General features: G+C 40.8%; 4 protein-coding genes across 5 annotated transcripts in view; all 4 read left to right on the top strand.

The window, feature by feature from the left end:
- The window catches only part of rab15 (RAB15, member RAS oncogene family), a 46,051-nt gene extending 43,113 nt beyond the window's left edge, over positions 1 to 2,938 (top strand). The window contains exons 6-7 of one of the 2 annotated variants that reach the window (XM_007888111.2): positions 1,275 to 1,340; positions 1,804 to 2,938. In XM_007888111.2, coding sequence (XP_007886302.2) covers positions 1,275 to 1,340; positions 1,804 to 1,962 — 225 coding nt within the window. In that variant the 3' untranslated portion in view covers positions 1,963 to 2,938. The remainder of the gene's footprint in view (positions 1 to 1,274; positions 1,341 to 1,803) is intronic. The other variant, XM_042338348.1, reaches the window with a different exon arrangement.
- Positions 2,939 to 7,769: 4,831 nt separating this feature from the next.
- On the top strand, positions 7,770 to 11,327 carry gpx2 (glutathione peroxidase 2). The gene is made up of 2 exons (XM_007888112.2): positions 7,770 to 8,084; positions 10,241 to 11,327. The coding sequence occupies exons 1-2, from the start codon at positions 7,827 to 7,829 to the stop codon at positions 10,589 to 10,591; spliced, it is 609 nt and encodes a 202-aa protein (XP_007886303.2). The 5' UTR covers positions 7,770 to 7,826; the 3' UTR covers positions 10,592 to 11,327.
- Positions 11,328 to 12,596: 1,269 nt separating this feature from the next.
- churc1 (churchill domain containing 1) lies at positions 12,597 to 17,686 on the top strand. The gene is made up of 4 exons (XM_007888113.2): positions 12,597 to 12,753; positions 15,489 to 15,624; positions 16,831 to 16,901; positions 17,328 to 17,686. The coding sequence occupies exons 1-4, from the start codon at positions 12,715 to 12,717 to the stop codon at positions 17,418 to 17,420; spliced, it is 339 nt and encodes a 112-aa protein (XP_007886304.1). The 5' UTR covers positions 12,597 to 12,714; the 3' UTR covers positions 17,421 to 17,686.
- Positions 17,687 to 21,907: 4,221 nt separating this feature from the next.
- Positions 21,908 to 24,049, top strand: part of LOC103175225 (spectrin beta chain, non-erythrocytic 1) — a 77,561-nt gene continuing 75,419 nt past the window's right edge. Inside the window, exon 1 of the mRNA XM_042338063.1 lies at positions 21,908 to 21,998. The gene's annotated coding sequence lies outside the window, so the exon portion shown is untranslated. The remainder of the gene's footprint in view (positions 21,999 to 24,049) is intronic.

Here is a 24,049-nt window from a genome sequence, read left to right as displayed (position 1 = left end):
CTATTATGATAAGAGCTAAAATAACCAGATAGGCCCTTCACTGGGTGAAGTTAATGCCTCTTTTGAACCATACAAACTGTGAAAACCTCAGGTTCAATTTAGTCTGTGGGCTAGTTGATCTGTGAGATAGCAACAGTAGGGATGCTATGATAGGCCTGTTGTATATACTAGGGTTACTGTTACAGTAATTGTTTACTCTTTTGAAAGTATAGATTCTTATGGGAAAACAATTCCACAGAGGCTTGCTGCTCTGTCGTACTTCACCCGAGTGATCATTACAACATGCAGTTATTACATACCAATGACTGCCCGTTAACAACAACAACAACAAAATTACATTTGTGTAGCGCCTTTCACTTGGGAGGATGTCCCAAGGCACTGGACAGACAGAGTTACAGACCACATAACATAATTGACATGAGAACATGTTTCAACATGACCAGGCTGTGCGTCAAATGCAGGCATGTGTTTTACATTATTAAACAAAATATTATACCATTATACAACAATAATAATAATAATAATAATCCTTGCATTTGATATAGCGCTTTTCACATCGGGAGGACGTCCCAAAGCGCTTCACAGAACACACTGTAAAGTGAATTGACTATATTTGTGGGCGAACGCGGCAGCCAATTGCGCACAGCAATGTCCCACAAACAGTCGTAGATTGAAAATGACCAATTTATTATTTTTGGTTTTTTTGGAGGGATTATTATTAGGTGTGTGGAGTAAGGAAACTTGCCCAAGGTTTCGCCCTGACTGGAATTGAACTCGGGTCTCTCACTTGCAAAGCGAGTGCTCTAACCACTGAGCTACAGGACTCCACAATTCAATAACAACAACTTGTATTTATATAGCGCCCTCCACGTAGCGTAGCATCTCAGAGCACTTAACAGTGGCGGAGCCTGACTCCGGCCGTAAGCACAGTCGAAGAGGAAAGTATTCAGGCGGGACTTGAAAGAGTGGAGAGAGGGGACAAGGCGGCAGGATTGAGGGAGAGTGTTCCAGAGTTTCTAATTACCATTATTCCAACATTTTACTGCATATGATTAATTCAACTAAGTATTTGGGGTATTTATTACTCAGCAGGCTGATCCACATCGGAGGATATCTTCCACCATTCAACATTCAACTTTTCAGTGTTGGATGAGCGGAATATCTTATCTGTTATTGTATTGTTTAATTAATGGGTGTTCTGGTAACATCTGAAACCTGTTCAGTGAGACAATTTGATCTATTGTTGAATTCCATATCAACACTTCTTCCCGTAGCTTGCAAATGAATATGGAATGGACTTCTTTGAAACAAGTGCCTGCACCAATTATAACATTAAAGAGGTGCGTAGAAGCATTACATTTTTTCAAGTCATTTGCAGGAGACTCTCTTTTGATGCAAATTCTTTGACATTGTTGAACAGAAAAATTGCACAGTGGCTCACTTTAACATTGAAACCTGAGAGGCTGGGATCCATGTCCTCGGTATCTCGTCACCAGTTCCCTGGGGAGTTGAGTTCTTCGCCCTAGTGCCGCTAAGACTCAAATTGCAGTTTTTGCTGGGGAGGATACAGCCTCTATCATTGGCTTGTATTTTACAGACTGAAAGACACTGACCGAATAATGTTGTGCTGATAGACTGGCCATGATTCACTATTTTTAACATAGATTTTCACTTGTTTTAATAAAAGATTGAGATGGAAATTAAATGAATACATCACATACTGTCACTGCTAAGGATTTTAGCCATTGCAGTTGCTTTATTTTTTTTTAATCTTGTGGTATTTGGATGTGTTTTCTTTTGTAGTCATTTACTCGACTGACAGAACTAGTGCTACAGACTCATAAGAAGGAGCTTGATGGACTCCGTCATTCAACCCCCGATGAACTTGATATAGCCGATTTAGAGGAGGATAACAGCAAACCTGAAGGGATGGACAACTCGCAAAAAGCATGCTGGTGCTAGGAATTGAGGGAAAAAAAAGATCCATTCCATTGACCAGTCAAGAGTCATGCCTGAAGAATTCAGTACCAAGGCCTGTTTTGCCTGTTACTACTTTGTGCCACCTTAAATATTCATCTTGGTTATGCCTTGCCCCCGAGTTGCACTAATTTATTCAATCTGTCGGATTCCCCTAGGTGTTGTCTTTTTGTCCCAATGCCTTGGACAAGGTGCTGCTTGGGTCGAACTTTTCTGCTGTGCATTTTTGTACAGTTACTGTGCAGTAATTTATGTACAGGTCCTTGACTGATGGATCAGGGGGCCAATTTCTACCAGTTGCTGCTTCAGTAATTGTTTGGCATGTGGACAACTTGTTCTGGACAATACTGGTCACTGTGGCTTTGAGATAAATTCTCTATGTTGTCGATTTGTTGTAAGCTCCTTTTATGTCATTGATTTTGTCTATATGGTTTTGATGCCTTTTTTATGCCATTGCCTGAAATGTTGCTCCTCAGAAGTAATTTGATTGTTACGCTTCTCTGCAAGTGATCATTCTGAAACCAGCAAGCTACTGCCTGCACCATCATAAGATGTTAAAGTTATGACTTCTGCAATGTTGTGTTGAGGGCACTGTCAGAAAGTGATTATATCTGTTCAGATGGCATCCTTTTGATTTTCAAAGAGCCTTGTAAAAAGTTATCACCTTTTTAAGCTACAACAATCTGACTTTGCTTTGCTACTTTTACAGTTTAGCTTGGCTCAGTTGGTACTCTTGTCTCCAGTGCAGGAAGATTATGAGTTCAAGCCCTGTGTCAGAAATTTTAGCTGACACTAATACAGTACTGGAGGAGCCCTGCTGCATTGTTAGAGGTGCTGTCCTTTAGACGCAACGTTAAATTGAGGTTCCCGCATATCTGTTCTGTGCATTTTGATCACTCTTACACCGTTCAGAATGAGAAGGGAGTTTCTCCAGATAAATTGATCATTGATCTCCTGGCTGTTTGCGGGTCCTTGCTGTGCATAATTGGATAATCCATTTGCCTAAAACTACACAGTCACCACACTTGACAGAAAGAAATCACCAATGAAGCACTTTTGAGTTGTTTCAATCTTATAGGTGTTATACCAAATGCAAAGTCAGTTGTATTATTATTATTGTTACCACCGTCCTATTAGACTAATAATATGAATGTAATTTTCACTTGAGATTTTGTTGCTTGTTCTTGATGTGTCAAGGTGCTTCACAGTTTTTAAAGGTTAACAACGTTTTATTCATGCTCATACATTTTATGTTCTCCACAAATGACAACACTCTGCAGCATAAAACCTTAAAGTCACTGGAAATTTGTTGTCCAAGAGTAAATATGCTTCCTGTGTTCTTCTGTTGCATTTTGACTGATCACCATTAGCCTTTGCTTGGATTTCCAGCCTTATGCCAGGAACATAAGTGGAAAATTTCCAAAGGACAGTTGTGTCATCCCTATATTCCAATCAAATGCATGTTTCATAATACAATTTTTTCCAATTTTTTTAATGATTTTAACTCTTTGAGTACAGAGAGAGAATTTCAAATTTTCAGTTCAGAGTGTGCTGTGTGTTAAGAGTGTAGTTGTTACATACGTTTTGTAAATGTATCTATCGGCATTACAGGTTTGCAGAAAATGATTACTTTTCCAAATGTTTGCACAGTTTGAAAGCTGCAAAACCTATTCAGTACTCAAAGGTTTGATCAATGAAATATGTTAGTAGTTTAAAACCAAGTGATTCGTTACAGTAGGAAGTCATGTTATTCCTTAAAAATGTAACTAGTTGTCAGTCTAAGTTGGCTGCGCTCTCACCTGAGTCAGAAGTTTGTGGGTTCAAGCCCCGAGTGCTGCATTGTCTGAGGTGCCAGGTTTCAGATGAGATGTTAAATCAAGGGCCTGTCTGCCTGTTCAGATGGATGCTAAATATCCGAGGACACTATTTTCTCTTGGCCAACAATCCCCCAGATAAAATTGGTCATTCACTTCATGGCTGGGACATTTCTATGCATAAATTGGCTGAACAGTCACTACACTTTACAGTAAATCCTCCTGACATTAAAGACGTTATATCAAATGCAAGTATCTTTATTTCTACTTTTGGTTGATCGAATCAATATGCAGGTGAATGGTTTTCCTCTCTGGAGCAAACTGCAACATTTTGATGTTGGTGATAAGGTTTGAAGTGATTTTGTGATTTGTTGAGATTCGGTTGATTGTTTGAACCTGATGTTTCGAATATTGTGCTTTTAGATCTTTTCCTTCCGTAGTTCAAAGCATATGACCACAACTTTTCAATACTCCTTTGTCTGTGCAAGGACGAGTCAAATGAAAACTGCGTGCTGAGTAAATCCATTAACCTTAACTACTGTATTGTGGGGAGAAAGGTGGCAATGTTTCCTGAAATTATTGTGTTATTTGGTATTGATAAACATTATTTTATTCATAAATATTTACAAATAAATTTCATCAAGGGTTTCTTTTTGATTGGTCTGTCTGAAATCAAGAATTATTAAATTCATATTGGAAAATACATTTTTTAAATGTTGTCCCACCCTATTTGTCTCCTCGGTACCTTGCATGTTCTCCATAACAACCAAACTTCTAAAGTGTTCCTTCAATAAAGACCGGCTTTCTTTATTTCAATGCCCATTTTTTGAAAACATTGATGTAACTCATTCACGGATCAATATTTTTCTAATGTAAAAACAATATCCAGGGACTAGGAAGTCTGATAATGCAGGAAGCCACCGAGGTGCAAAAGAAGAGTGAAAACAGTGTAAGCCACGAAGCCTGCAGATTCTAGAAAGAAGGGAAGACTGAGTAGTTGTTAGGAAGGAGATAGAATTAGATTCGGGACATACTGTGCTGAGTTTTCATTTCAATGCGGGAGGGGGAGTACATAATACAGTCCTACCCACTTCATCTTCAACTTTGTATTGACATCCCGTTTAGGTCGACAGAAAATTGCAGTCCCAATCCCAGACAATGTGAGAGGTAGGATCTGAATCATTCAAGGACAGAACCAGAAAGGTTGAGGTGAGAGGAGAGACGGTGGAGGAAGATAGATTGGTCGATGGTATCAAAAGCAGCAAAAGCATTTAACACGTATGAAGTCCTGTAGCTCAGTGGTTAAAGCATTCACTTTGCAAGCAAGAGACCTGGGTTTGATTCCTGGCAGGGCGAAACCTTGGGCAAGTTTCCTTACTTTCCTAATCCCTCAAGAAAAAAAACAATAAAAATTTGGTCACTCGATCCACAATTGTTTGTTGGACACTGCTGTGCCCAATTGGCTGCTGTGTTTCGCCCACAAATATACAGTCAATTAATTCACTTTACAGTATATTCTATGAAGCACTTTGAGACGTCTAGAAGCTGTGCAAATGCTATATCAAATGCAAAGATTATTATTATAGGTATTTCAGACATTTATTGTTCGATCTGTACCAATGAATGCACAGGATGAAGCAGCTAAGTATTTGCCCAAAATATAACCAATGACTTCCTCTCTTATGTTTTTGGTTCCTGTTTTTTATAATAAGTGCTTGCTTGTGAAACATTCATGTATTGAACAAACCCAATTTTTTAAAAAAAATGTCAGCGAAAACTTGTTAAATGTCAAAGATCCTCTGGGCCCCTCAATGAGCAGAAGACAGTTTCCTGGGTGAAAGGAGTGAAAGAACTGCCCTTTATGTGAGTAAATAATCCACAATGTGCCCATTTTAGATAACCAACATTGGGGAGTGGCTGCTTTCATTATGGGGTACCAATAACATCACGGCTGATTCTTTAGTTTCAAATTGGACTGTAAATGTTAATCCTGTACAAATAGTCAGCTGACAGTTCACCCCACCTACTCTGTTTACCCTTTCCACAGGAAGAATGGTTTCTTTGACAATTTACAAATGACCACCCAATTCCTGGAACTCCGACATTCTTAAACAAAGTATATTTATTTGCGTGTACCCACGTTTCGTAGTGGTTAGCACCCTCACCTCACAAGCAAGAGGACCTCAGTTTGATTCTCAGGCAGGGCGAGAACTTAGACAAATTTCCTTACTCCATACTCCTCTGTTTACTGAGCAGTAAGTAGGTTGTTAGGATTGGCAGATTGCTTTCCAGGGATAATAATACCCCCTTCCAAAAAACATTTGGTCACTCCATGACAGTTCGTGGAACAGTTCACTGTGCGCAATTGGCTGTCACACTTCGCACACAAAATACACAGTCAATCCACTCTACAATATATTCTTTGAAGCCCTTTGAGACATCTCAACCACATGATAAGGAGCTACATCAATTTTAAGGTTTTTTATTATATAGATTTGATCTGAATAATTTGAAAAAGTACTCACTGCCTCAGACACAGATGTTTCATGGATTATTCATCACGTTTATTTTTGGGGAACAGAGGAGCCAAAGAAAGAAGCTTTTTATCCTGGCACAAAAATCCTCTGGATCCATTCCAGTTTAGTCTCTTAAAAAATTTGCCATGCACAGCACAATTGGGGGGGAAATGTGTTCCTTACATTGTGTTGGTGAGACTAAAGTTGATCAGGGGCAGTCAGGTCAGAAATGGATCTTTGCAAACCGCTCTTTTGAATTTGAGAAACAATGTGTTATCTAACACTGCGCCTTTTATTACACCAGCTGTGGCATAGCTAGAGTTTTAAAACCAGCTTAATTTTCTCCCAGTTCATTACATTACCCACAAAAGATGAGAAAAAAACTGTTTAGCCTCTCTTTAAATCCCTTTCCATCATTTACTCAATTGAAGTCCCCCTTTTAATTTGTATAAAATGTGTTGGGAAAGTATAAATTAACTTCCTTCAGTTCAATTACCAAGCTTAATTAATTTATGAGCCAGCTCCTGGAGACCGAGTTCAGTCTATATTTTGTTTCTGTTTTGTGGATTAAATAAAATAAATGTAGCTTTGCGAGGACACTTGCAAAACTATATCACTGAAGGGGAAACAGACCTTACACACTTTCTATATATGTGACAAGATCATAGAGACCACAGAACAGGGCCACAGTTCAGTCCTTGAGCCTATTTTACAAGTTTATTAGATCATAGTAAATCTTTTAATCATTTTTTTCCCAAAGGGGTACAAAACTACAAAACCATTGATTTGAAAGAGACAGCGTGTAAATTAACCCAAAGTTCCTCTTGGCTTCATATCGCCTTGGTGTAAATAGGCACAAAAACACTTGCATTTTTTTAAAAAAACTATCAGTGTTTTCAAGCTCCTTGGGTTGTCCTCCTGACGTGAAAAGGCACTATACAAATGTAATTTGTTGTTGTTTTAAAACGGTGAATCAATTCCTTCACTTTATTTATACCAAATGAGGCACCAATTCTGGGATTTCGCCAGAAATAATCGGTTCCAACTTCCCGGCTTTCCTTTCGGAGGCCGTTTTTTTTTAAAAAAACAGCCCGACTTCATTCCTGAATTGGGGCATCCGAGTTCGATGGCTCTTGCCCGCGAAGACCCGCTTTTCAGGAAAGAACTTGAACCCGAATCGTTTCCATTGAAACAGGCGAAACCTGGCAACCGCTCATGCCACAGGAATGGAGCAGAGGAGGGAGTCTGTGTCACTGGGTCATGAGTGGGGAAGGATCGCTCAACCCAACCGGAGTGGTTTTTTTTTTTTTGGAAAGGCTTTTGGTTGAGGGTTTGCTTTCCCATTTTTTTTGAGGGGAGGGGTAGAGACAGGAGGGGCTGACATTCTGCAAAGTCATCCCCAAGGACACAGAGGTGCCTTTGTACCTGGGGAGGGAGGGAGGGGGAGGAGGAGGAGAGGGAGGGAGGGAGGAGGGAGAGTCAGGTCAGATGACTGAAAAGCCAAACCTTCCCTGGAGCCATGATCAGTATCCGCACTCGCTCTCTCTGCTCGGCCATGGCTCGCAGCGTCAAGTCCTTCTACGACCTCAGCGCCGTCACCCTGGCCGGGGACCCGGTGGATTTCAACGTGTACCGAGGCAGAGTGGTCCTGGTGGAGAACGTGGCCTCCCTCTGAGGCACGACCACCCGGGATTTCACCCAACTCAACCAACTGCAGGGTCGCTACCCGCATCGGTTCGTTGTGCTGGGCTTCCCCTGCAACCAGTTCGGGCACCAGGTGAGAGGCACAACAGCTTCAGCTCAGCACAGAACAGCTCAGAGCAGCTTCAGCTCAGCCTCAGAACAGCTCAGCACAGAACAGCTCAGCCTCAGAACAGCTTCAGCTCAGCCTCAGAACAGCACAGAACAGCACAGCTTCAGCTCAGCTCAGAGCAGCTTCAGAACAGCTTCAGCTCAGAACAGCTTCAGCCTCAGCTCAGCACAGAACAGCTTCAGCTCAGCACGGAACAGCACAGCTTCAGCTCAGCTTCAGCACAGAACAGCCTCAGCTCAGAACAGCTTCAGCTCAGTACAGAACAGTACAGCTTCAGCTCAGTCCAAACTAACAGCGCAAAACACGGCCCTCGTGGCTTTGCGCAGTTCCAAACCACTGCTCTGTTGATCGTGCGATCCTTGTTTGCTGTTTGTGTTTTACGCGGACATTTAAACACACTCACACACACTCACACACACACTCACTCTCTCACACACTCACTCTCACACACACACTCACTCTGATACTCACAGACACTCACACACACTCACTCTCACACACACTCACACACACTCACACACACACACACTCACACACACACTCACACACACACTCACACACACACTCTCACACACACACTCTCACACTCACACACACTCACTCACACACTCACTCTCATTCACACACTAACACACTCACACACACACTCACTCTCATACACACTCACTCTCACACTCACACACACACTCACTCTCATACACACTCTCACACACACACACACACAGAAACTCCTGTGAACATTTCCAGGGAGAAGTCATCAGTTTGCTTTTTTTTCCGGTGGAGCTTTAAAGTTGCAAACGTTCATTGTGGGGGAAAAAAGTTTGAAGCCAGTTCTTGGGAGAGGAGGAAAAAAAAGAGTTGGAAGCGAGAGCGTAGTAAGTTGGACCATCTCCAACCATTGTGCAAATTGATCGCTAATTAAAACGTGGGATGTTTCGATGGGAACAGTGTTTGTATTGTAGTTCTATATTTTTTTATTTAAGAGAGATCTTTGCTCTTCAAAACTTGTGGGTACACATGGCACGTATTTTTTTTAATTTTATTGTGTTGGGGTCCAAAGGCAGAAGAGGGAGAGAGAATAACTTGGAAAACTTTTTTTTTAAAAAAAAGAACTTGTGTCTGTCTGTCTTGTCTGTCTGTCACTGAAAGACGAAATGGAAATTCGATGCATTTGACCTGAAACCAGTTTGTCTTCTCCAGGGCGAAACTATTGTTTGCAGCAATAATACAACGATTAATTTACACTTGCAAATTATTTATCGGAATGTAGTCTTTAAAAAGATGCGACTATTAAAAACACGCTTTGCTTATGTTGTTATTTCCATTTATACCCTGCTTTCTTTGGACACTTATTTTATATGAATACACTGCACACGCACCAGATAGGTGGCTTCACTATCTGAAAGCGCGATCGGTTGATATGACTGTGTACGGCTTCCGATACGAAGGTGTTCGAGATAGAGAAACTGCGCTTAAACCATTTCCAATGAAGTACCCACGCAAATAGTGACCTTTTCTACTTTTGCAAATGCTCTGCATTTCCTAATTTTATTCTGATCTAAATTCTGGTTTTCCCTAATTTGTTACCATTCTCTTTACGCATATATCTCTCCAAAGAAGGTTTCCATACGGTTTCATCTGTGGCACAAAATGTGAAAGGCCGTTTAACAGAATAATGTTTTGCAGTATTTTTGGGGATGGGGGCCTGGAGAGAAGCAATTTATAAACCTATTCAGGATTTACAAGGAAGTGTGTGGATTATTTTCAATGTGGTGCCAATATCGAGATACAGCATTTAATTTCCCCTTCGACTCTCTACCCCCTCCTCGCTCCCTCCCTTCCCTCCCCTGACCATTTCCCCCCTGCTCGGGTCCCGACCCAACTGTCCAGTGCCTTGGGACGTCCTCCCGACGTGAAAGGCGCTCTATAAATGCAATCTTCTTGTTGTTGTTAATTTGCATTTTGTTCAAATGGACCATAACAATACTTTCTTTTGAAGATTGGGTGCTTTGATTTTTTATATATTGGAATAAATACACATGCATTTCCAATTTGATCTCGGGATGTATTTTTCCTGATTTATTTTTTTTCTGATTTTTGTTTTGCTTTGTAAATTTTAGGAAAACTGCAAAAACGATGAAATTCTGAAAACGTTGAAGTATGTGCGTCCTGGGGGTGGTTATGAGCCCAATTTTACCATGTTCCAGAAATCTATCGTCAACGGCGATGGCACGCATCCTCTTTTTGCCTATCTGAAGGAGAAATTGCCTTATCCTGATGATGATCCCGTATCTTTCATGAAGGATCCTCAGTCCATCAACTGGAGCCCAGTTTGCCGATCAGACATCTCCTGGAACTTCGAGAAATTCCTCATCGGACCAGATGGAGAACCGTTCAAACGTTACAGCAAAAAGTTTGAAACCATCCAGATTGAACCTGACATCCAGAGGCTTTTGAAAGTTGCCAAATAGTTTGAGGTTGAAGTCGGTTTACTCTTCCCTCCCTCCATTAAAAGCTGCACTAACACTTCTGATCGAATTGAATATGTACAATTCTAAAACAAACACTAATATTTTCCCCACATCTTTTATTTTAAAAAGGAGTATTTTCTCCTCAGCCTTAGTTACAAATATTGATTGTGATGAATATCTTTCGTAAGGTATTTAACTCCATCCGTATTTGTGATTGTCAATTTTTATTCTCCAGGTTAATGTGATCTAATTTGAGGCTGATTTTTGAAGGGCGGTATATATTTTCAAAACAAAAGATTTGCTACAATTCAATGAATGTATAATCTCAGATTTAAAAAAAACTTGGTAAATCTTGTAAACATCACCTTCAAACTCTTCAAGGTTCAGCAGTGAAGAGGGGGATTGAGAATGTGTAAGAACAAAAACAACTGTTTTCTTAATGTAGATCAAATGTATTACGACCAGAAAGTAAACCAACTATTTCAATAGAGACGGCATGTTATGAGCGTGTTTGAGCATTGTAAAACCTTTTTTTAAAACAACTGTGCATTTCTTTGGAAGTTGTTAACAGATCTTCCAGACTTCAGAACTTTACAGAATGAAGGTCTCCTCTTAAACCTAATGGGAGGGGTGCCTGAAAAAACAATTGAAAGTTACTGAATTTTCTTGATATTTCTGTTTGTAACTTTTCCGAAGTGTAACTCTTAACAGTAAAATAACCTCTTTTGAACAAAAATGTGTCCTTTTTGTTTCCTTCTGCAATGTTGCCAGTTTAGTGCTATCATCTTATTGTTTACCAATTGTAGCTATTGGATTTTAAATTTCTCTGCAAAATCGATCTTTTTACTCAATAAAAAATATAATTCTTGCATTTGACATAGCACCTCATCACACCTTTGGGAGGTATAAAGTGCTTCACAGGAAGTGTAGTAGTTATAATTGAAAAAACACAACAGCCAATTTGTGTATCACACTATGCCTTTAATCTGGCAGCATTGATTTTATGCCACGAAAGGAGAAGTGTGTATTCCAATGGACAAATAATGAAAGTGAACAGTCGGAGTTGAGCATTGAGGTAGGGGAGGGGGAAAGGTGCAGCTCGTACAAGTGGAAAACCATCATCATGCTTAAGTTACCACTCCCTCCTTACCTTAGGCAAGTTTCCTTACTCCGCACACACATACACTTCTGTTTACCTAGCAGTATGTAGTTGTTGTTGTATGTAGGAACCCGCTTGTTAGTCGATTGGCAGATCGCTTTCCTGGGTTAATAATCCCTTCAAAATAATAATAGTGTGGTCACTCAATCCACGACAGTTTGTGGGACACTGCTGTGCACAATTGGCTGCCACGTTTCGCCTACAAAACAGTCAGTACACCTTACATCCTGCAAAGCGCTTTGAGCTGTCTCGATGACGTGATAAGGTGCTGCATCAAATGCAAAGATCATTATTATTATCACTACCTATTTCTGGAGAGAATTAGGCAGTTTTGCAAGAGCTAAGGCTTGGCGGGTGCGATGCCCAAGGTGTATGTTTGTGGGTGGGGGGTGGCTACCGCTGCCGTCTAGCCCCCTAAAAACCACACAGCTTGGCACGGGAAGCGCTGCGTGGCAAGCCTCCTGCCGCTCGCCTGGCCAGGACCACCCAACACGTGGGGCTTTGGCTTGAGCGGGAGCTGAAAGGGACGAATCCACCGTCCGCGGGAGCCGGCCGGTCAGCCGGCCGGTCAGCCGGTCACTCTTTGTGGGCTGCAGAGTGAAATGGAGTCTTGAGCAGTCACCCACCCAATTGCCAGTGGCGAGTGTGCACGTTGCACACCGCAGGGCAGCGCTGAGCTTCCTGCGCGAGGCTGTGGCTGAAGCTGCAGCAGAGAGTGAGAAGCCTGGGGGGCGGGGACAGGGTTTGATTGACAGGAGGGGCGGGGGGGGGGGGCAGACCCCGCCCACCAACTCCCCAGCCCCGCCCTCCCCCCCCCACCGGCCCTGTCATCTCGCGAGAAGTGGCGGCGGAAGTGTTGCCGCTCAGCTTCCGCTTCTTGTTCGGGGGGAACGTCGAGAGTAAACTTTGCGAGAGGGTCGGGGAGGGCGAGGGCCACCGACACACACACACGCGCACAGCCGCCATGTGCTCGGGCTGTGTGCAGAAGGAATATCCCAACCGGGTAAGGAGGAGGAGGAGGTGGGGCTCTCTCACTGGGTGTCAGTGATGAAGAGATGTTTCCGCACATATTGTTTGTGTCCAAACACCAATCAATCTATGTGTGAAGAGTGTCTGTCTGTGTGTCTGTCTGTCTGTGTGTGTGTGTGTGTGTGTGTGTGTCTGTGTGTGTGTCTGTCTGTGTGTCTGTCTGTGTGTCTGTGTCTGTGTCTGTCTGTCTGTCTGTCTGGTTTCCAAGACGTCCAAAAACGCTCTATCAAATGCAAGGATTATTATTATTATTATTTCGCCCACAAAACATACAGTCAATTCACTTTACAGTTATTTTCTATAAAGTGCTTTGAGACAGACGTCTTTTTAGAGGTGATAAGGCGCTATGTCAAATGCGAAGATTATTATTGATTTATAATACGGCCTTCAGCCATTCTGCCACCACCCTCTGGAACTCCACTCCCTTCACTTTGCCCTGGCCCCTAACTTGCCTCCTTCCAACAACAAGATTACATTTGTGTAGCGCCTTTCACGTCGGGAGGACGTCCCAAGGCGCTGGACAGTACAGCATTTCAGACCCGAGCTGGGGTCAGGGGGGAGAAGGGAGGGGAACGGGCGTGACCAATGGCATGGTCGAAGAGGAGGGTTTTGAGGCGGGACTTGAAGGAAACTAAGGAGGGGGTGAGGCGGAGTGATTGGGGGATGGAGTTCCAGAGGTTGGGGGCAGAGTGGCTGAAGGCTCTCCTGCCAATGGTGGGGCGGGTGGGTTGGGGGTCATGGAGCAGGCCAGAGCCGGCTGAGCGGAGGGAGAGGGCGGGTTGGTAGGGGGTAGGAGGTCAAAGAGATAGGGTGGGGTGAGGCCATTGAGGACTTTGTGTAGGTGAGGACCAGGATTTTGAACTGGATCCTCTGAAGGATAGGGAGCCAATGGAGTCGGGCGAGAATGGGGGAGATAGGGTCAGGGAGTTTGGGATGGGAGAGGACATGGGCTGCAGAGTTCTGGATTATCTGCAGCCTGTGGAGGGAGGAGTTGGGAAGGCCGAGAAGCAGGGCGTTTGTATAGTCGAGCCTGGAGGTGATGAAGGCATGAACAAGAGTTTCAGCGAAGGCCCTTATCAAGACCCTCCTCTTCAAATGTGCCTTCGGTCATCCTCCTGCCCCTGCCCTCCTTGTCCTCCTGACCTTGTGATCACGACCCCAGCTCGGGTGCACATCCTTGACTGTCCAGTGCTTTGGGACATCCACTTGACGTGAAAGTCACTATACAAATGTCATTTGTTGTTATTGCCATGGGATATTTAGCAGGAAGACAACACATCAGTATAATGGCTGAAGGAACGATATATAGAGAGAAATAATATATGAACACACACTGTATAGAATGAGGTCACACTGTTGTCATTAAAGTGCTGTTGAGGAAAATTGTTCAGAGGGAATTTGCTAATGGACTGATTTACTTTCCCGGCTACTTGTAATTGTGCTATGTTAGTAAAACATTTGGGTCATTGTTATGTTAGGAGTGGACATATCAACACATCTAACAATACCTACAACAATTTACATTTTACACTTAATTTGCACAGACCATGTGAGAGCCCAATCAAGAATACCTTATCAAGTTCTCTTGGTAAGACCTTTATTGCCTCTTTTAGTTTCCAGATTCCCTCAACTTGGTGATATCTGAAAATGAGTCTGCAAATCTAGGTCATTAATGCATAAGGAAAAGAAGAGACACAAATCCCTAAGACTCCCCATTTGATATCTTCCACATTTTAACATTCCTCCCCGAATGACTACCCTCTGCTTCTTTCCCTTTAGCTAATTTTGAAGCCTTTCAGCCAGATGAAAATCTTCCCCCCTTGCCGATTTAAAGATATGTCTTTGAAATATATCTTGATCAGTTCCAACATGCAGCAGGCATAGACAAAACTGTCCATAATTTAAGTCTGTACTAAAAGCACAAATTGACAGTATAGTTGGTGTGGAAATTGGGGAAAATACACAGGAATTTACAGAGATTTTCTTGGAAGGTTTAGGTTAAGAAACTTTACAGCAGAATAAAAGGTTTGTTTTGTAACTTGTTGTTCTGTACTATAATTGACCTTGGTGTGCTTGATGCTTACACTAGATGACAGAAGCGGAATTTAGTGTTCCATTTCCCTGCACTGAAATCATTCATCTTGATAATCACACAATTCATTCCATAAAAATTCTATCAGTTGCATAATTTAAATCTTGTGTTGCAATATATACCATTGGATGGCTTTTTAGCTTTGATAGTATGACTCATTTTGCAGCTCTCCATATCCTGTCTGCTTCCTGCATTACGTAGGAAGACTTGTGTTAAAAAGCCTATGATCTATGTTTCTGTATTCAATCGTACCACTCACGAATTGGTGAATTTGAATAACCTTTGATATTTTAATCTTTTGTCAGACATTTGTGTTCCCCTTATGAACTTTAATCTTCCTTGAATCACAATGTTGGGAGATTGTATTATGGTTTGAAAACTTTCAGTTAAGAATTGCAGTTTCACTAAATTCCTGCTGGTGGTGGGAGTGAGATTAAAAACATTGCTCAGAGTGAGCACCAACTGGAATTAATTTGTACTTCAGTTTGGAGGCATTAAGCATGACCTTTGTGGTTTGTCTTAAAATAAATAGTGACATATGGTAAAAATTATACAAAAGTTCAAATGTGATTTTTTTTTTTAAAAACTCTTCCCCTCTCTCCCAACTTCTTATACAGGGAAAGACCTGCTTGGAGAATGGCTCGTTTCTACTGAATTATGTGTGTTGTGCTGAATGCAGTAAAAGAGATTTTGTGCTCATTACTAATCGAAACCAGGATGACGAAGATGGAGAGGAAATTGTTACATATGACCGTAAGTCGAGTCTGGATGAAACATTTGACTTGTGAACAAGTCAGTGTTGCATACATTTAATTTCTGAAGTTGACAGCTTCTTACATTTGAATTAAGCTTTAAACCAGTGAGCCTGAAGCTCCAAGAGTCCTTACATTTTCCTGCTGAAGATCGGATATTTAACCAATAAATTGATATTCTAAGGATCACTTCATGGTGGCAAACTGGAACTGAATGAGCACATACTGTAACTCAGTTGCTGTTTCACAGTATAAATATTGGGCTGGTCAGTCGGACTAATCCACAATGAAAAAATATTTTGAAAGCATGTGTCAAAGGCACGAAGAAGCAAAACAATGAGAATGTTTTCAAACATTAGAGGCAGCAGAAGCTTTTTCTTTGACATTGATGGTGTTGACTGAAATGAACGTCAACAGCTTGACTTGCGTGACACCGGCATTATGACAACAAACCACTTCCGAAACCATGGCTCCTCTTTTGAAGTCTCTTTGGGAGGGAGAGAAATTATTCTTTTTAAAAAATCTGTATTTTTAATTTTATTTCAATTTGTCAACAAGAGAAAAGGCTGGTGTTTGGAGATTAAGCCTTGATATGTGCTTGGGAAGCTTAGACCAAAATGTAAATGGAATTACTGAAGAAGAACAATTGCTGTCTAAACATCCGCATGTGGTATTCCAAAATGTTGCAATTAGCAGTAGGTGTCAAGTTTATTTCCCAGGAATTAGTATTTGTAAACTTGCTGTGATCATTCCACAACTGTTAACCGATGAGTGTGCACCTTGTTGTCCATAAAAGTTATTTGCAATAATTTTTCCTCAAGTACTTATCCTATTTGGATAACTAGAGGAAAAATAATGGATCTGGAGAAAATGCAAGTTAATAGATGGTTCCAGTGGAGGGGAGATAGATCCATAGCAGACCATATTGGCTAGATGACCTTGTCTATTATGTAAATATTCTATAATTCTACTTGGAATGAAGCTACTCATGAACTTTGTTACAATATAAATAGTGGGAATATTTTAGAAGTGGAAGTTTTATCTTGCGGCTCAACTGACATTTAATAACTTGAGATTCACTCTTGTGGTTTTAATAGCTCTCTGAGCCCGATATAATTACTGACTTATCAAATTTAATTGCCGATATAGTTCACTACATTCTAATCTCGCCATACTCAGTTCCTCTATGTTCCATGATTTCTTTCAGATGCGTGTCAGAACTGCCACCATATCATAGCACGGCATGAATACACTTTCAGTGTTGTCGATGATTACCAGGTAAATGCTGTGCAGTGCTTTGAGAACCATTACTTTTCTTTGTAACCATTCCTATTCATTGTCCTGGATTGCCAATCCAAATTACAACCCCCTGCCTTCCCCACCCGGCACCCCTCCTGATCCCAACCACCAGCTCGGCTGCGGATCCCTGACTGCCCAGCCTTGGTACGTCGTCCTAACGTGAAAGGTGCAATGCAAATGTAATTTGTTGCTGTTGCTGCCAAGTTAAATGCATTCCACCTCTCACAAAAGCAGGGTGTAGTTATTATTTCCAATTTTAACCTTTGTTTGCTCTACTGACAAATACAATTTCATTTAAAAATTCAACTGCGCAGTGACTGAAAAATAATGTCGAGCTGACCTTATTGTGGTAGTACAGTACTTCTGATTTTGGTTGAAATCTTTTTCTCTCTTTATTTATTCTAGGAGTACACCATGCTGTGTATGTTGTGTGGAAAAGCTGAAGACTCTGTCAGCGTACTGCCTGACGATCCCCGGCAAATGGTCTCACTCTTCTGAAAGATTTCTCTATCATGTGCTTCGGACAGGAAATGCAGTAGAATTACTGCTTTGGGAAATGGATATTAAATTAGTGTTGCATTTCTTCAAAATAACACCCAAGTTTTAAATACAGACTAATTTCACTTCTTTCAAACAACCACAAACGAAGAGTTCCATAAGTTAAATCTTTCTTGCCACCCATGCAAAGGTGGTCTCAAGACTCTTCTTCGACCGTACCTTGGTCACCCTTCTACCCCTACCCTCTGCGCTCCACCCCTCCTGATTCCAACCCCCAGCTCGGGTCCAAATCCCTGACTGTCCAGCGCCTTGGGATGTCCTCCGACATGAAAGGTGCAATACAAATGCAAGTTGTTATAAGGTTTCATTCCTGTAAGGCTGCTTTTACCTATGTTTTGCATCAGATTTTGCACCAGTAAGTGATACATTAGTAATCTTTTGAAATGAAGGAAATGATTACATCTTGGAAAGGTGTAGGATATAAAACTTAACTGGAACTCAACACAGGTTACTTTTCATACTGTATTAAATGGGTTTGCATAAACTACCCATTTATGTTTCAGATATACATGCAGAAATGAATTAGACCATTGTATATTCTCCATTTTAAACAATGGGTTATGCAACTCAAGACTGAAAATAATTGTGCTAGTGTTAAAATTTGAATTTTCTATTTTTGATGAGCATTCTCTTCTGCTGAATCAATAAAGTTTGATATTGAATTCTTGACGATAAACCTTGGGCTTTCAAGTACCTGGATTTGTTTTGTTATTTTCACTTGAATTGTATTTTCAAAGATGCTTGTCTACAGAAAGATCTTATTATTGAGAAACAATGCTAACTGCTTCATCTGTACTTTGCCCTTCTATAGAATTAATAAAAGGAGAATTGTACAGTATTTCCTGTGTAAGTGTATCTCTTATGTAGTTTGAATAGAATACTCATTTACTTTCCCTGTCAGTTCAGGAATAATGTGCAATGAAGGGAACAGGGAATTGAAGAATCGTTCAAGTTGACCGTGACTTAATTGAGCAAATTATTATCAAAAGAGTCTTGATTTGAATGTACAATGCCTTTCTTTGAAATTTGTTGCTAAACAAAGATGTTCCAATTTAATCAGTGATTCCTACCTATGCAATCTCCTCTAATCTTCAGTTCGCTGTTCCCTTTGTTGCATATTATTCCTCCACTGACAGCAAGTAAATGAGCAACCTGTTCCTGGAACAGTAAGCAGCGCTAACACATTTACAAATTGTCCAAGGTGAGTTGCTTATTGATTTTTCTCACTGTAAAGTACTTGGATTCTGCTTTGTGATTTGACAAGTTCAGGAAGGCATTGTATAGAGAAACGTGGATGCTGACCCCAAATCTACTATTCCATCGACCAGCATGCCAACGTACTACCTTGTGGTGCCAGCTATTTATTTCTCTTCTATTCTTATTTCCATTTCTTTTACCCATTTCCGTCTCAAAATTAAACTTGCTCTAGTTGTGTCTTTAACCTGCCAGCTTATTTTCTAGCTTGAAACATGTATTTCCTGTGGTTCTGATCAAAGGTGTTCGTTCCTCTTCCTCCAGTTTTCTCAGCAGTTCCTTCCCTGAAAGTGGTGGCTTCAGCTGCGAGGCATTTCTACAGATCATGGTACCTTGCTCAAGTGGACATTTGCAAATCGAAAAGCCAGCATTTGCAGAATTCTGTCCTTTCTAATGCCCCCATGGTTCATTCACTGGATAATAATCTTGACCAAAAACACTGGCTGATGATCAAATGTTTTTTTTTGTCACAGCAAAGGTAGACTAGCTTCTCAGTTTTCAGAGTAATTTAAAATTCATTGCTGATTGTGGATTGATTTTTTAAATTTAATATATTTCTCAACATTGCTTTCATTCGCTCCCCTACCACTCCTCAAATCTGACCTGATGGGCAGTAATTTAAGCCTGAAATGAATTTAAAGTAGATTTTAAATGTGTGAGTTTTTTAAAAATTAGTGCATTACAGCACTGCCATCCGGAAAGGCTTTGAGGTAACAATTAACTTATGCCAGTAAATTGCATTTTAATCAGAGATAATATCCCAAAAGTATTGCTACATGTAACCTTTATCCTTGTTGACAATGTACATAACAATGTTCTTGCATTTACTTCAGTATTCCTCAGGGTAGTGTTACCCTGAATTCTAGTTTGGTTGATTCTTTCATCCAACGACTTATTGAGTTATCATTTTTTTTCTTCTTACTGACTGACTATATGTCAATTGAGGTCAAATTACTTTGAGATAATTAACCTGTCTGATGCATTAGACTAAATAAAGAAGACTGTTTGCACAAAGGTATAAAAGTTCATCCCCTCGGTGATGTTAGAGTATGCATAATTCTGAGCTGGATCATGCTCAGTAGATTAATAAGGCAGAGTTTGATTCATGTGTTACCACACAATATTATTTATAATAATGACAATTATAATATTAAATAAAATCAACTCTTGGAAATCAGTAATGACAAAATGATATTTCACTTGATTGGAAAAAAAATTTCTTTACACAAAAATTCATTAAAAAATATATTTTTTTTATATGGGGATATTTTTTAAAGGCCTCCGTGTGCTGCCACAATTCCTTAGTTGAGAGGTACTGTCAATGATGTTCTTTATACTTTGAGCTATTTGAAAATAATTTGAGGTGACTACTCGTGAAGTGCTTTGAGTTGTTTTGACACGATTAAAGAGCATAGAAATGCAAGTTCTTTATTTGATATTTTACTTCCCAGTTGCACAACCAAAATGGATTCTGGAACTGCAAGATGAAAGTTAATGCAATATATAATGATTTTAGGGCATATTCAAAGAAATGAGTAGCTCCTTAAGTTTTAATACCAAGAACCTAGCCACTGGTAACAAGAAGCTCTCATTATATTATGATAAATTGGTCACTCAATCCACAACTGTTTGTGGGAAACTGCTGTGCGCAATTGGCTGCCGCGTTTCGGCCACAAAATATACAGTCAATTCGCTTTACAATATATTCTGACTGCTGGTTTCTGGAAACATGGGCTCAGAGACTGGGTGGCTCTCTCAGATTAATTATTATTGATCGAATCACAACATATAGAGCTGGTGAGAAATCATTACTGTGTTGAAGTACAATAAAATTATAGGAACAAGAAAATATCATTCAGCCCCATCCCATTTGGTGCATTATTCAGAACCTGATTTAAAACCATGTTTTTCTTCTCTCAAATCTTTTCTGAACCAGGTTGTCATTCATTTCCCTTCTGAATGCTTTTAAACTAAGTATTTGCCTCTCTGGCTTACACAACTAACTCACTGTTAACAAGGTATTCTTTAAGTTCATTCCTGGGAATTAGATTTATTTAAGTTTCCATCCTATTCATTATCCTTTCTGAAACATTTAGATAATGCATGATAGAATAATAAATTATTTCTTGCAATTGATATAGTGCCTCATCGAGTTATTGAATCATTGCGGTTCACAGAATAGTGATTTGCATTTGTAAATGGAGTGAGTATTTTCTGCTCTTCACAAACTACATATATTTTAGAACTTATTCCACTAACCACACCCTTTGTCATATTTGACGGATGTCGGGAAGTTTAACAATTCTTATTCATCTGCTTTCTACCTTATCATTTGCCTTAGTATTAGAATTTAATCAGATAAAACTCTGCAGCTTACTACTATGAGGCAAAGATAGGCTTGTCCAGCAAGGGCAGACCTACCCATTAACGTTTTGGCCTTTGCTCAGTTTCGAGAGAGGAATGGGAGGCGTTCCTGATCCTCTATCCTCAAAATAATAATAACAATGTGGTCACTCAATCCACGACTGTTTGTGGGACACTGTGTGTGCAATTGGCTGCCACGTTTCGCCCACAAAACATAGTCAATTCACTTTACAGTATATTATATTCTGCGAAACGCTTTGAGACATCTCTTAACCGTAATAGGACCCTATATCAAATGCAAGGATTATTATTATTATTATTCCCCTCTGATAAGGTCTGGGCTTCCAAAACCCACCGAGGAGGCAATTGAGCATTCTGCAGTGCTGCTCTCCACCACCATCAGATTTGGGCATTGCCATGGCTTGGCATCCGTGCTGTTTAACCGAATGCAAACTGCATTACTGATTAAGTGGCTGAGCTCACAGCTGAGCGCGCGTGTGTGTGTATGTATATATATATATATGTGTGTGTGTGTGTGTGTGTCCCACGGTGCGCATCTGCAGCAGAGGAGGGCGCACTCGCCTGGTGCCGGGCAGAGCTCGCCGCGGCCAGTGGAGTAGCTGCTGACATTGGGAGGTGACTGAGGCTGCTTGAAATTCTCAGAGGGTGACTGGGTGGGCTGGGGTTGGGGCTGGGGTGGGCTGGGGCTGGGCTGGGGGGGGGTTGGCTGGGGTTGGGGCTGGGGTGGGCTGGGCTGGGCTGGGGGTGGGTTGGGCTGGGGTTGCCTGGGGTTGGCTGGGCTGGGGTTGCCTGGGGTTGGCTGGGGTTGGCTGGGGTTGGCTGCCCTGCATTTCAGCCCAGGGACAGCGAGTCTCACTCACTCGTCGTAGGACTCTGGAGGTGAGTGTGTCAGTTGCGTTCAGCTCCTTTCTTTTACCTTTACGCATTATCTTATCTGCGTTAAGACTATTCCCATCGAATACCCGTGTGTTTGTGTGTGTCTCTGTGTGTGTCTGTGTGTGTGTGTGTCTCTGTGTGTGTCTGTGTGTGTCTGTTTGTGTGTGTGTGTGTCTGTGTGTGTGTCTGTGTGTGTGTGTGTGTCTGTGCTGTCAGTCACACAGACAAACACACAGACAGATAAATAAGAGAGAGGACGAGTTTTATTTGATTTCCTCCTCTGTTTTTGCCGGAAAATTGGACTTCCAGTTCCAGGACTTGTTGAGAAAGGCAGTTTTTGTTGTGGGTTGTGTTTTGGGGGTTATTTTTTTTTTGGAGGTGGGGGGAGTGGGATATTTTTAGCTCAGACTTTCTGCTGCAATAAATAAGAGTTTCACCAGTGCACGTTTCCTTGACAGGTTTGTGGTGAGAGTGTCAGGAGGGTTTATTTGACAGATCATTATAAGTTGCTATTTTCCTTTTTGACTGTTAAATAAACGTTGTCAAAATGCTTCTGGCGTTTCCTTTGGAATTCTTTGCACATCATTTGCTGCAAATTCAGGACAACATGGTTTGGTAGGTTAATGGGTGTGATGTTTGTGACCTGTCCTGTTTGTCACATACAAGTTGGGAGTCGATGTGCCTGGAATGCAAAATGTTAGAAACTCTCCAGTGTGTATTCACACACACACACACACATATATATATATATATATATAATACAATTATCCTCATGTCGATCAATTTCATTGGCTGGAAAGAAAACAATTGCTTGTTCATTTGCAAACAAATACCAATTGATAGTCTATTTACTGGTAATGATTCAGTTCATTCACTTTCTCCTCTTCTCCCCCCCCCCCCCCCCCCCTAAGAAAATTGATTGGTAACTTGATCCTTGGCTAAATAAATCCAGTCTTGCCGAGACTTGAGTTCCATCATCTTTGGATAAAACCAAGTCATTTCTGTCCTTTTATTTTCAAGCCACTGATTGTCAGAGAACATGGCAATTGAACAGTAACAGGTCCCTGGAATGTGGAACAGGAGTGTTGCTCACTGGTGTCTCAGAGAACAATAATCCCATGCAGCTAAATTGAGGACCAGCACACGTTGACAGGGATTTACTTTGGAGAATATTTCAGATGCTGAAATGAAGTTGTTTCTCAAAATACCAGAGTGACGGCCTGACCGCCCATCTCAGCAATGACCTCATGTTGTTGTCACCAAATTTGTTTGAAAAATTACGTTTCTGAAATGGCATTTGTGATTTCTGATGAACCCAATATGTAAAATTGGATTTATTCTACATAAGGTGAATTGAAGGTCATAAGCAGAGTCAAACTACCATTTCAAAGGCAAATGCCTGTGCTGCAGTTTTTTAAAGTTTTACTGTGGAGATGAGGATAAAACTGATAAAACTTTAGGAAAATGTGTTTTAGTTTAATATGTTTTAATCATTTATACAACTAACTTTAAAGCAAGCAGCTTACCCTTCAATTTATTACACAGTATCTGTACTTGCGAAGGAAAACTTTTGCTGGAAAACCAAGTGCACAGTTGTTTTTCTCTGTGCAGCATAGAAATGATGTTGAACCACAGTGTATGTGATTTTACAACAATTTGAAGAGAGGAAAATAACCTTTTTTTTATGTCTTCCAATTTTTTGTCCTTTGAAGGGCTCAGGTGAAAGAAACTAATTAGCATATAAAGGTTTTAGTTTAGGCTAGAGGTTATGCTAGTTCTGTCATTAGTATAAAAATGTCTGATTAACTACTCTATATTGGAAATGCATTTGAGAAAATACTTTTACTAAATATCAGCGTAATATTTAAGCCTCTATTTATCAAAACACCTGACAAATTACCAGTAGTTCACTTGACTGTTCTGTATTTCAGCCTTTCATTTAGACCTTGGGTAGCTGAGCCATAAATCTTCCAGTTTATTTTTAGTGTTAATTTCAGCAGGGAGCATAAAAATGTCTCCTTTGTTGCTGAGTAAGATTTTATTATTGTGCCACT

The sequence above is a fragment of the Callorhinchus milii genome, unplaced genomic scaffold, assembly GCF_018977255.1.
Source record: "Callorhinchus milii isolate IMCB2004 unplaced genomic scaffold, IMCB_Cmil_1.0 Scaffold9, whole genome shotgun sequence".
NCBI lineage: Eukaryota > Metazoa > Chordata > Chondrichthyes > Chimaeriformes > Callorhinchidae > Callorhinchus > Callorhinchus milii.
Note: the sequence above shows the minus strand (reverse complement) of the source record. Positions and strands in the feature narration are given on the sequence as shown.

What these genes read in the sequence shown, in the direction of transcription:
- churc1 (XM_007888113.2), top strand. Translation starts at nt 12,715, where the DNA reads ATGTGCTCGGGCTGTGTGCAGAAGGAATATCCCAACCGG. An exon ending in AGAAGGAATATCCCAACCGG is followed by an intron (nt 12,754 to 15,488) that starts GTAAGGAGGAGG and finishes CTTCTTATACAG; the next exon opens with GGAAAGACCTGCTTGGAGAA. An exon ending in GTGTTGTCGATGATTACCAG is followed by an intron (nt 16,902 to 17,327) that starts GTAAATGCTGTG and finishes TATTTATTCTAG; the next exon opens with GAGTACACCATGCTGTGTAT.